The sequence below is a fragment of the Dermacentor andersoni genome, chromosome 11, assembly GCF_023375885.2.
Source record: "Dermacentor andersoni chromosome 11, qqDerAnde1_hic_scaffold, whole genome shotgun sequence".
Lineage (NCBI taxonomy): Eukaryota > Metazoa > Arthropoda > Arachnida > Ixodida > Ixodidae > Dermacentor > Dermacentor andersoni.
Genome location: NC_092824.1, coordinates 31059367 through 31073253, shown reverse-complemented (window position 1 = coordinate 31073253; position 13887 = coordinate 31059367). Strand labels below are relative to the sequence as shown.

Sequence of the window (13887 nt, the reverse complement as noted above, 5' to 3'; positions counted from 1 at the left end):
ATAACGATGATGAGAATAGGTACAGTAGGTTATATTATGACAGTATACGACTTGGTGCCCATATGGCCCTTTCAGATTCTCTAATAGAGGCTGTGTTAGTAAAAAATTCTGAAACAGCTTTGATGGCTCGTTAAATGTGACCGGGGGTGGCAGGCATTGGCGTCTACCTTGGCACCGTTTAATAGCTGGTCTTTGAGTAAATATGCACTGCAGAAACTAAAAGCACGGAAGGAAATGAGAGGATCGTAGTCATCGGAAGCGCAGATATATGGGTATAATATGGAGATAGAGGTTTTAAATACGAAAGGAAGATGGAGATCAAATGTTCGAAATTGTAGATGCCGATGAATGTAAAAAAACCCGAATAAATAAAGCAGAATAGGTGACAATTTCGCTCCAGCTTGTTTCAGAGAGGATATTAAGGACCTCAACATTATTACTGCCATTGCTCGCGTCCTCTTTGCGTTCTGAGAAATATTAGTGATAGCGGTGTGCTCGTTCCCTTCTTTTCTCTCGTACAAACGTTTTGGCTGATTGTTATTTTCTTTTAATTTCAAATGACGCTAAACTATAGTACAGCACTCAGAGAGTTCGAGTTTTCGAAGAATTTATGTGGTACCCAGTGGTCACAAAGTAAAGAATTTTTGCTTTTCGCGGCCATTCTCACCATAAGCTAAGCATTAGCCTGACGCTTAAGTATAGCGATATATCGATTTGCCCATATATCATCCGCCTCGCGTGATTCCACCGGATTAAAAAAATGCATGTGTCGATAAAATTGCATAAAGAGGCCTGGATTGCCGCCTAATCCGGTGACCAGAAACGGTAACGCATTGCCTCACCATAGCAGGATTGCCCACCTTGGCGCAGTACTTGGCCACAACCTCCTATATGAATACAACAATTTAACCCCGGCGCTCAGTCCCCAGCAGCTGCGAAGCTATTGACCACGGCGGCGGTCAGACCTGTGACGCTGCAGAGGGTGCTAAGAATCCCTGGTTTTCGACAGGCTGCCATTGGAATCTGAACCTGGCAACGTTTAACGCTAGAACGTCATCTAGTGAGGCGAGTCTAGCAGTTCTATTGGAGGAATTAGAGGGCAGTAAATGGGATATAATAAAGCTTCTTGAAGTTAGGAGGTCGAAAGAAGCGTATACAGTGCTCCAATGCGGGCACGCCCTGTACTACCGGGGCTTAGCGGAGAGACGAGTACTAGGAGTCGGATTCCTGATTAATCAGGATATAGATGGCAACATACAGGAATTCTATAGCATTAAGGAGAGGGTGGCAGCTCTTGTTGTGAAACTTAAGAGGTACAAATTGAAGGTCATACAAGTCTACGCTCCTGCATCCAGTCATTATGACCAGGAAGTCGAAAGCTTTTATGAAGACGTGGAATCGGCGATGGGTAAAGTCAAAACAAAATACACTATACTGATGGACGACTTCAATGCCAGGGTAGGCAAGAAGCAGGCTGGAGACAAGTCAGTGGGGGAATATGACATAAGCTCTAGGAATAGCAGGGGAAAGTTATTAGTAGAGTATGCAGAATCATATCCGGATAATGAATACCATCTTCTGCAAGCGGGATAGCCGAAAGTGGACGTTGAGGAGCCCAAATGGCGAGACTAGAAATGAAATAGACTTTATACTCTGCGCTGACCCTGGCTTCATATACGATGGGGACGTGCTCGGCAAGGTGCGCTGCCGTGACCATATGATGGTAAGAACTTGAATTAGCCTAGACTTGAGGAGGGAACGGAAGAAACTGGTGCGTAAGAAGCCGATCAATGAGTTAGCGGTGAGAGGGAAAATAGAGGATTTACGGATCAAGCTACAGAGCAGGTCTTCGGCTTTTACTCAGGAGGAGGACTTTATTGTTGCAGCAATGAGTGACAATCTCATGGGCATCATAAAAGAGTGTGCAATAGTTAGTCAGTGGTAACTCCATTAGACAGGATGCCAGTAAGCTACAGCAGGAGACGAAAGATCTGATCAAAGAACGCCAATGTATGAAAGCCTCTAATCCTACAGCTAGATTACGCTTGACAGAACTTTCCAAGTTAATCAACAAGCGTAAGACAGCTGACATAAGGAAGTATAACATGAATAGAATTGAACATGCTCTCAGGAACGAAGGAAGCCTAAAAACAGTGAAGAAGAAACTAGGAGGCAGGTGGGCGCCCACGTTGCGCCCACCTCCCTCTCACTCCCCTTCCACCAGTGCCTCGCAACATTGGGTGCTTCGGACACGACGGCAGCTTCCCGCTTTATTCTCTTTTTTCGCGGGCGAAATTGACCCGCGATTGTCTGCTCCTCTCGTACGCGTTCACTCGCACATACAGCGTAGGGGGTGCGGAGACCCTATTATCTCCCTTGGACTTTCTCAGGGATCTCTCGGTGACAGTGACACCGACGGCAGAAATGGGCTTGGAGTGTCCATATCATTGCTATCGCAATAAAAGGCATTTCAATCCCACTACGGGAGCCTCATTCACAATGAAGGGAATGATGCGAAACTTCTTTATGTACGCTTCATGTTTTGACGTATGCATCGGGTGCATATCGGGGGCAGATTGCCTGAGTTGCGACTGAGCGTCTATGCCGTAGTCTGGATATGAATGGATCCAGGTAAAGGCTTGCCGTCTTGTTCTTTTCTTTTGAAATTATTGTCGCTCTCCTAGTCGATGCCATGGTGCGTAGACACTGAATGTTCAACAAACACGTTTGTTGCCATATGCTTGATGCTGACATCATAGTTGTGCTGTCCCATTCTTTTTCTAAATTTCCCGTTGCGCCTATGTACGAGCCTTCACAACCATCGCAAGAAATCCTTTACGAAGCACCTGGGAACTTCTCTTACGCGAGTTTGTCTTTGACCGTTAACAATTGCGTGTCGGAGCTTGCGCATAGTACAACTGAACAGGGTAAATGTGAGCAGCTGACGTAGTGCGACTTAACGCACTACGTCTACGCACTATATATTTCGGCTCACAAGCATCTATATAGGGTGCCGAACTGTTAATGTAGAAGTTGATTAGAGTGAGCAGATGCTATGACATACATTATTTTCGTAGTGTTAGCCACTCGGTGTGTGCCTGTTCATGGCAAATCCTCCAGAATGGCCATCTGCTTTCGGGACACAAGAGGTGCAGATAACTTACTTTAACGTGAAATTGTACGCGTCGTACTTTTAGGTGCATACAGGTGTCATCACCATTCTCTCGACCTGTAGTCTAAGTCACCTTGGTCATTGTGACATCACTGCGAGATCTCGCACTGGGCATCGGCCTGACTTGGATATTGTATTTCGGCATAGCTTGTGAGCGGTGTGGTGCATAAACAAAGAAATTGCTAGAGAATAATGCGGCAACATTTATGGCGGACAAGCATAAATATTACCTGCCGTGGTTTCCCAGTGGCTGTGGTGTTTGGCTACTGAGCACGAGGTCGCGATATTGAATCCCGGCCATGGCGGCAGCTGTTTGTTGGGGCCGAAGTGCGAAAACACCCGTGTAGTTAGATTTAGGTGGATATTTAACAACCTCAGTTGGTCGAAATTTTCCGAGTCCACTACAGCGTGCCTCCTAATCAGAACGCGGTTCTAGCGTGTAATACCCGATATTAATTAAAGTATATATATATTTCATAAATGACACGTTGCATAAAACGAATGAAAGCAAAAATGTACGGATCGCGGTTAGTTTGAGCTTTATTAACCGCATTCGTAGTGCTTCGTTTCACATCAATTCGAACATGTGCGTTGAATTTGTAGACTTACTGTGTGACAAAAAGTACAGCTGGCCCCGGAGGACTCTCATTCTTTCATCAGTTGCATGAGGTTTTGGTAAACGCGACAAGCCTCCACTGCACGCTACGCTCCAGCACTATGAAATCTCGGTGTACAGGTCGTGACATAGATATGACGGGATCTGCGATCACGTGCAAAACCGCGCTTTATCTACTTCTGATAAAGCAAGAGACTTGTATTGTTAGGCGTACAAGCTAGAAAGTACGCGCATGCGCAGTGCCATGACGCGACACAAGGTGCTAGTTCCGGCACAAGGTGCAGGAATTTGCCGTGGCACTCCCTCCAAGATTGCGTGAAATTTGACCGCGGCTGCACTTCCGAGCCCTGGGAAATAACCGGCTGTACTGTACGTACGGGAAGGGTGACTATGGCCGGGAAAGAAACAGCTCGACCCTACTTTACGATGTCGGGCTGCAACTGCAACGTCGGCGAGGGTACAAGCAGTGCAGCCTCTGATCTGGACATCAGCAGGTGAGCTTCCGTTGAACATTTACTTTGAATAATGTCAAACGCAGACGTCCCCCCCCCCCACGTCATATGCTGACTTCCAAATATTTAGGCTCTTTTACGATGCACATGTCTACGCGAGCTCTGCAGGGCTTTGCTCACCGTGGCTGCTGCTGCTGTCCTTGTGAATAGGACTCCCACACGAGGCATTTTCAATATTAAATTGGCTTGCAGGTAGCCCCCGCACATGCGCCGGTATACTGCCACTAGCGCCTACAAAATGATTCAGTGAACAAACACGCCCCACCTAATATACTCTGCGGTTTAAACGCAGGCTCTTTATTGTCTTATCCCTTTAATGAAGCGAAGCTTTCTACGCCTTAGGGTTTCATGCGCTTACCCGGTCAACTTATTGCACGGTATCGGGGCCCTGTCCTGCAGGTACGGCAATACTAAATCTAAGTGAAATTCTGGGGGTTCAAGTGCCAAAACCACGATGTGATTATCAGACAGGTCGTATAGTGGGGGACTCCAGTTGGATTTCGACCACCAGGAAGTTGTTAACGTGTGCTCCACGGAAGACGGGTTTTGTCAGTTCTGCATTGAAATACGGCCGCAGCAGCCGGTATTTGATCACACGGACTCTGGCTTTGCAGCGCAGCACCAAATTCACTAGGCCGCTACAGCGAGCGATATTAACTTTGTCTGATAGCGGAAAAGGCGTGCTGCAAATTTGGCAATCTCGGTTACGAAGTAATCTTCGTGTCGTGTAGTTGGGGAGTCCGTGTGTTGCTGATTTTGTCAAGCGGGTGCGCAAATGCTATGCTGCAAAAAGCTTTGTTGACGATGAAGTTTTATTGCCGCGTCGTGTAAGCTTAGCTTGATATGTGCTTGAAAAAACTCCCTGGTGATGTGTGCATTTTTGTTTATTTAGAAAAAAGCCGCACTAGTTATTTGCCACTTATTGAATGCGCGCCCACGGTGGCCGACAAAACATTCGCGTTCATAAATCCATTTGCTTATGCTCTTCCGGGTGCTACGTTAGATAAAATACTGTCTGGATTGGCAAAATGGCTGTCAGTTCCAGATTATTTGATTATGAAGCAGCAAGATGGCCTTTATGAAATGATTCTACATCACACATAGCAGTGCATTCGAAGTATGCAGCGTCAAACTTGCGCTATAAACACGCTGTTGTTCCGTTTACCTTTCTAAGGAAGATTGTAGTTCGTCAATGAAGCACAAACGTCACTAAGACGAAAATTTATTTCATCAGAAATTTTCGCAAATCTATCTTGGATCTGGTGCCATCGTGAAAATTCGTTCTTAGAGGATACGCCTTGATAACCCACTGGGCACAATTCATGCCTTGCAATGTGTGCCGTCAAGTTTTATTTTTAAAAAATATTCTGTACTTTTTGTTAATAGGTCATATATACTTTTTATTGCTCGTGCAAGTGACGTCTCCGTCTGGGATAACCCAGCTCATTTACTAAAGCTATGCAATGTGACATATGTGATTTTTTAAAAAGTTATGTGATTTAAAAAAAAATTCACTGTTCCTCCCGAAAGGCATAGAGGCGATTGCGATAGCAAATTAGTAGCATTTAGGTCATTTAAAGGATTTAAAAGAAGGTCTTGCACGTGCAGTACACTCTTCGAAAGAACATTATTTTAATACAGTGCTGCCAACTTTCATTGTAGAGGAACCAAAAAAGTTTTGGAATTATATAAGTGAAAAAAAGAAACCGGTGTCGCAAATTTTGGTTGATGGTTTTGTGGTTACCGATCACGGGGATATTGCTCACCAATTCAATGACTACTTTCACAGTGTGTTTTCTAAATCCGGTGCTTCTCCATCCAATGACGCAGTGTTTCACCCCTGTGATGTAAATTTTATTTTATACCCTGGCGTAGTTTCTAGGTTCCTAAATTTAAAAACTAAATCATCATGTGGTCCCGACAACCTTCCTAACGTGTTTCTCAAGAGATATGCGGAATCTGTTGCAAAGTTTCTAGTTATTTTATTTCGTATTTCATTACTTCATGGGAATTTACCGAGCGACTGGAAGATAGCCAGGGTTGTGCCAATACACAAGAAAGGTGACCGCAGATTATTACAAAATTATCGTCCAATATCACTCACATCATCATGTTGTAAACTAATCGAACATATTATTGCCAACCAGATTAATGAATTTTTAGATGCACACGCAGTCCTCTCTAATTTCCAGCACGGGTTTAGAAAAGGATACTCCACAATTACACAATTAGTGACAGTAATATATTCACTCGCTTCATGTCTCGATAGGAACGGGCAGATTGATGCAATATTTCTTGACTTCAGTAAAGCCTTCGATAGAGTTCCCCATGACAAACTAATTTTAAAACTCAGACGCATTGGACTCCCAGAAATTTTAATCATATGGATATCAAACTATTTAACCAATCGCTACCAATTTGTAACAGTTAATGAGCAGCAATCAGGTTGCCTTCCGGTCGGCTCTGGCGTGCCCCAAGGAAGTGTGCTGGGGCCATTATTGTTCTTATTATATAATAATGACATTGCTGCTGAACTTGATCCGAATGTCCAAATCAGGTTGTTTGCGGATGATTGTGTGCTTTTTCAAGAAATAACTTCAATTAACGACCAAATCCATCTTAACTCCTCTCTTGCTAAGATTTTTGAATGGTGTGAAACGTGGGACATGAAACTTAACACAGATAAGACCGTCTTTCTTCGCTTCTCTCGAGAAAAATCTCCGCTTTCTTTTAACTACAGGCTTGGTTCGTCACCTTTGCTGGAAGAGACTAAATATAAGTATTTGGGTGTCACACTAACTAATACTTTATCATGGAATTTACATATAGATAACATCTGTTCTTCCGCATTCCGTAAACTGTACTTTTTAAGACATAAGCTAAGAAGTTCTCACCCTAGCGTAAAATTACTTGCTTACAATTCACTAATTAGACCTAAACTTGAATATGCATGTGTTGTCTGGGACCCATTTAATAAACACAACATCACCCGCCTAGAAAAGGTACAGAGAAAAGCTGTAAGGTTTATTTACTCTAAATTTTCCCCGTATGACTCACCCTCTGAATTAATGCACATTAACGGTACACAATGTCTTGAACAACGAAGAAAAAATTTACGTTTGCAATTTCTTTTCTTGCTTTGGAATCAAGATCTAGCTATTAGCCCTTCTCCATACCTGTCGCTTTCAACGTCAAGGCATACACGCCACCATCATCCTAATTCCCTGACACCATATATTGCGCGAACAGATTTATTCAAGTTTTCATGTTTCCCTCGCACGATAACCGACTGGAATGATTCCTTATTGCCTTTCGCCACACTTTGATGTTTTTTTTTCTTAACTTTGTTATTATTGTTTATTGTTTTGTTGTCATTTGACCCACCCTGCTTGGACCTGTACAAGGTTTGCAGTACTGAATAAAGAAGAAGAAAGAAAGAAAGATACCTGTGCGAAGTAACGATAGTTTTATCAGCCGTATAAATTTTTAAACGTCGACCTGCAAGCTAAATTACCAATCACAGAATATGTAAGCGCGACTCAACGAGGACGTAGAAACACACACAGAGACAGCGCTGTCTTTGTGTGTCTGCTTCTTTGTACGTCTGTGTTCAGTCGCGCTTGCACATTCCATCATGGATTCAAACTAACTAGCCCATCAATGTATTTTAACCAAATCAACCAGCACAGTGTCACGCGCGCACAGGTATAAATGAACACAACTCACTCGATGAGCGCAGAAATTTGCTGTGAAAATTCTGGAGTGAGGAATCCCAGGTGCCGCAAGCGAATTGACTTTCATGCATGTCTCGCTTCAGCGCGAATGAGACGTCGAAAGCACAGCGCATACGAAGCTACCGACACAATCCGCTTCCTCCAAACTTCGCAGATCGCTTTGAAAATGAGGCCCGCGCGGGCACGTACTTCAGCCACATAGCAGACCGCTTTCAAGATGCATGAGCGCAGGCAACGCGTCGTTACGGCGTCCGTCAAGGGCGTCTACTACGGCGTCCGCGATGCGTATGGTCAACGCCGTAGTAGACTCCGAGGTTGTCTCCACTCAGAAGGAGCGGCGGGAGGACATCGAGGCACCGTAGCAGCCGCCGGATAAGAACGCCCCTCCTCCGTCGCCTCAACGCCCGCCTCACGCGCCAGAGGAGAAGGCACGCATCCGGGCTGCGTTCCTCGCTCGCGCACGGGAGATGGAACCGCGTTTGCCGGCTCCGCTTCACACGTTTTCACTCATACGGAACCTCACGGCGACGTCGACGCCGACAGCATAAGTGTGCCTGGACTGTCCATTTGTTTGCTATCGCAATAAAAGACGTTTCGGCCTCACTTTGGGAGCCCCTTTCCCAATGAAGGAAATTGAAGGTCGGTTATATACACCTCATATTGTGACGCAGGTACACGGTGTATATCGGGGGCAGATTGCCTGATCTGCGATTTAGCGTCTGTGCAGTCGCCTCGTGATGAAGCGATCCCAGGTAAAGCCTTGTCGTCTTGTTCTTTCCTTTCAAATTATTTTCGCGCTATCACAGTCGATGTCATGGCGCCTGGACACGGCGTTACAGGTAACGTGTTTATTGCCATATGCTTGATGCTGACATCATAGTTGTGCTGTTTTATTTGTTTTCAAAATTTGCCCGTTTCACCTATGTGCACGTGTTCACAACCAGCGCAAGGAATTCTGTACAATACACCCGGGAAATTCTCTTTCGCGAGCTTGTGTTTTCCGGTTTCCCATTGTTTTCCAAGCTTGCGTGTAGTATAACTGAACAGTGCAAACGCAAGTAGCAGACGTAGTGCGACTTAACGCACATCCCTGTGTATATCCACTCAAACTAGCGTATATTTCGGCTCACAAGCATCTATATAGAACACTAATCTGTAAATGTAGAAGTGGATTAGAGTGAACAGATGCTATGATATGCATAATTGTAGTAGATTTAGCCACTCGGTGTGTGCCTGTTCATGGCAAATCTTGCAGAATGGCCATTTGCTACGGGACACAAGAGGTACAGATGACTTAAGCGTTGAATGATACGCGTTGTACTCTTTGGTGCATACACGTGTCATAACCGTTCTCCTCTCGACAAGTATTATACATTACCTTCGTCATCGTGACATCTCTGCGACGCCTCGCACTCGGCATCTGCCTGATTCGGAGTTTGTATATCGGCATAGCTTGTGAGCGGTGCGGTGCACAGAGGAATTGCTAGAAAATAACGCGGTAACGTCTGCGGCGGACACGCATAAATATTGCATAAATAACATGTTGCAGAGGACGAAAGAAACAAAAGTGTGCGCATCGCGGTCAGTTATAGATAATTTATTAACCGCTTTCATAATGCTTCGTTTCACTTTATTTGAACATGCGCGTTGGGTTTGTATATTTGCTATGTGATAAAAGGTATACCTTGCACATGAGACATTTTAGCCTTTCATCAGTAGTTTGTGGTTTTCTTGAAACTGACAAGCCTCCACTCTATGCTACGCTGGAGCACTATGCAATATGGGTATACAGGTCGTGATGGGAATTTGGCGTTATCTGCGAACGCATGCCAAACTGCGTTTTATCGCCTTCTGGTGAAGCAAGAGACTTGTTTTGTTAGGCACACGAGCTAGAAAGAACGCGCATGCGCAGTGCCATGTCTCCATATGAGGAGCTAGTTTGGGCAGAGGGTGCAGGAATACGTCATGGCACCCCCTCCTAGATTGCGTGATATTTGGCCCCGCCTGGCACTATCCTGCTGCAGGAAGTCACCACCTCGACGGTCCGTACGGGACGAGGCGACTGTGGCCCGGAAAGAAACAGCTCGACCCTACTTTACGATGTCCAGCGGCCACTACAACTTGGCCCAGGGTACAAGCAGTGCACCCTATGATCTGGACGAATGCAGGTTAGCTTCTATTTAACATTTACTTTGAACAATGTCAAAACAAGGCACGCCGTTAAGTGCAGATTATCAAACATTCAGGCTCTTTTCCGGTGAACAATTCTGCGCGAGCTCCTATGTGCTTTGCTCACCGTGGCTGCCGCTGCTGTCTTGGCGAATACGGCTCCCACGAGACATTTGCAATGGGTAATTGAATTGCACGTAAACAAAGCACATGGGCCGATATACCACCTCTAACGCCTACGAAAGTACTCGGTCAACAGCACGCCCTACCTATTATGGATAAAACGCAGGCTCTACAGTGTTAATCCTTTTATAAAACGTAGCTTTCTACACTTTCGAGCCTCATGCGCTTTCTCAATCAATTTATTGCAAAGTATTGTGGGCCAGTCCTGCAGGTAGGGCAATACTAAACCGACACTTACGTTAAACTCTGGCGGTTTACGTGCCAAAACCACGAAGTGATTATAAGACACCTCATACTGCGAGACTCCAGATCCCTGTTGACCAACACGGGTTCTTAAGGTGCACCCTATAGAAGACAAGTTTATCAGGCCCCCATGGAAATGCGGCCGCAGCTGCCGGTATTTGATCACGCTACCTCTGGCTGGGCAGCGGAGCACCAAATTTACGAAGGCGCCATGGCGAGCAATATTAATTTTGTTGGATCGTGGAAAATGCGTGCTTTAAAGGTGGTTAGTTTCGGTTACAATGTAATTCATGTGTCGTGTAGTTGGGATGTCCGTGTCCTGCTGATTTTGTCAAGAAGGTGCATAATTGTTGTGCTGCTAAAATCTTGCAGAAGATGTCCTATAGCCCCGCCGTGAAAGCTTACCTTCATATAGGCTTAGCATATAGGCTTGAGAAAGCTAGCTGGTGCTCTATGCATTTTTCCTTAAATATAAAAAGACCCAGTCCTTTTGTCCACCTAACACATGCGCGTCCACGCGGGCCGACAAAATGTTCGCGCTCACAAGCGTGAATTTGCTTACGCTTTTCTGAGTGCGACGTCAGATAGAAATTTATCTGTATTGGTAAAATGGCTGTATGATCCAGCTCATTTGATTATATCAAGCGGCACGATGGCTGTTAAAATATGTGATCCCCCATCACACTTAGCACTGCATTCGAGGTATGCATCGTCAAACTTGCGGTAAAAGCGCTCTTTTTCCGTTTACTTTTTCAAAGAAAATTGTTGCTAATCAATGAAGCACAAACGTAACGGGGAAGAAGGTGTATTTGATTGCCCATTTCGCATATCAATATCTTGGATCTGGTGACATTGTAATAGTTCGTTCGAAGTGTATACGCCTTGACCATTCACAGGATAGAATTCGTGCATTGCAATATGTGCCGTCAAGTAATAATTAAATATTATTTAGAACTTTCTTTTAATAAGCCATATATACATGTTTATTTCTCGTTGAAGTGATGTTTTCCTCTAGGAGTAACAGAGTTTTATGAATAAAGCTGTGCTCTGCGACATCAGTAATCTTTAAAAAATATTTGATTTAAACTCTTATATAGAACACAATTCGCCACAAACATTATTTCTTTAACCAGTTACCAAGGTTGAAATTGCTGTTATAATTAACAGCCCTCAAAGTAAAGTTTCATGCGGTTTCGATGGCATTAACGCAGCACCAATTAAAGCGGTCTCACATTTGCTATCCGATGTAGTTTGCCACTTAAGGAATTCTGTTTTGTTGACAGGAATATTTCCGGATAAAATGAAAGTTGCTACGGTTCTGCATAAAGGTGGGCCTATTGACTGTATTTCTAACTACAGAACAATATCTGTGCTTCCACTATTTCACAAATAACTGAGAAAGTTATGAATTCTATAATTTCTCAGCATTTCTGTAAGCACAACCTAATATCCGAATATCAGCACGGATTTCAGCTAGGCAAATCGACGGAGTCAGCATTATTAAACACCGCAGAAAGAATTCTAACTAAATGTTGAAATCAACTGCACACAATAGGCATTTTCTTGGATTTTCACAAGGCCTTTGATTCAATTAAAATATCACAGTGTTTGCAAAGTTACCGTGTCATCGAATCAGAGGACTTCCGCGTAAGTTACTAACCGTACTCAGTTCGTTGTTGTTAATAATGTACAGTCAGGTACTGAATCCATAAACAATGGAGTTCCGCAAGCATCTGTATTAGGACAAACAATATTCTTGCTGTATGTAAACGTTATTCAACTTCCCCCTGACCACAGACATTGTTTTCTACGCTGGTGATACAAATGGTTTTTCACATCTAATAACCTTTCCCATCTCACTCGTGCTGTTAATTTATGGCTTTAAAATGTGCCTTGCTGGTTAGATGAAAATAAACACTTATTGATCGTTCGGAAAACCAAATACATTGTCTTCTCATCCGTTAATAAAGCAGTTCACCTTGATAGCTCTATAACGTTTAAATTATATCCATTAGAGCAGAGTTCAGAATACCAGTTTTAGAGGTAAAATTTCATGAAAACCTTCGATGGACAAGTAACGTGAATTTTATAAAAGGTATCACTGCAAAATCAACTGGAATGCTAAATAAATTTCAGACGTTGCTGCCAATAAGATTAAGACGGCAGCTTTATTTTAGATTACATTCCCGTATACAATATTGTCGAATAGTTTGGGAGGTTACATCAATGTATAATTTGGAACGACTATACATAATGCAGAAGAAATGTATACGATTCATGCAACATATATCTGGTCGTGATCCTACTTCCCCATAATATGCATACTTCATATAATAATGTTGTATAATCAGCGTTTGTTGGAATTGATTTTTCTCGAAATAAAATAAAACCGTGAGCTGTTCTTTCATACGTATATAAATACGGAGACACCATAATATTTCAGGAACAAAAACTTCGTAAAGATTAAAACAAGATCATCATCACCATCATCATCATCATCATTATCATCATTATATTCTTGTCCACTGCAGGGCTAAGGCCTCTCCGTGATCTGCAATTACCCATGTCGTGCGCCAACCGATTCCAACTAGCACCCGAAAATTTGCTAATTTCGTCGCACTACTTGGTCTTCTGCCGTCAACTACTGCGCTACCCTTCCCTTGGTACCCATTCTGTCACCTTAATGGTCCAACGGTTATGTAATCTGCGCATTACATGTCCTGCCCAACGCCATGTCTTTTTCTTAATGTCTAATAAAATATCGTCTATACTGGTTTGCTCTCTAATCCAAACTGCTTTCTTTCTCCATCTTACAGTTGTGCCTAGCATTCTTCGTTCAATCGCTCCTTGCACGGTCGTTAACTTGTTCTCAAGCTTCTTTGTCAGCCTCCAAGCCTCTACGCCGTATATCAGCACCGGAAAAATGCACTGATTGTATACTTTCCCGTTTAGTGATAACGATAAGCTCCCAGTCAGGAGCTCACGATGTCTGCCGTATACGATCCAACCCATTTTTAATCTTCTGTGAATTTCCTTCTCATGGTCAGGGCTCCCTGTGATTAGTTGACCTAGGTAAACGTACCCCTCCACAGACTCTAGAGGCTGACTTGCGATCTTGAACTCGTGTTCCTTTGCCAGGTTATTTATCATTTTGTCTTCTGCATATTAATCATCTGCCCCACTCTTACACTCTCTCTGTTAAGGCCCTCTATCATTTGTTGTAACTCGTCGGCATTGTTGCTGAATAGAACAATTTCA

At 43.7% G+C, this 13887-nt stretch overlaps 1 protein-coding gene across 1 annotated transcript in view; it reads left to right on the top strand.

Moving 5' to 3' along the window:
• The first annotated feature begins 4021 nt into the window (after positions 1–4021).
• The window catches only part of LOC140214263 (uncharacterized), a 30326-nt gene continuing 20460 nt past the window's right edge, over positions 4022–13887 (top strand). Inside the window, exons 1-2 of the mRNA XM_072285624.1 lie at positions 4022–4282; positions 10059–10202. Coding sequence (XP_072141725.1) covers positions 4179–4282; positions 10059–10202 — 248 coding nt within the window. The 5' untranslated portion in view covers positions 4022–4178. The remainder of the gene's footprint in view (positions 4283–10058; positions 10203–13887) is intronic.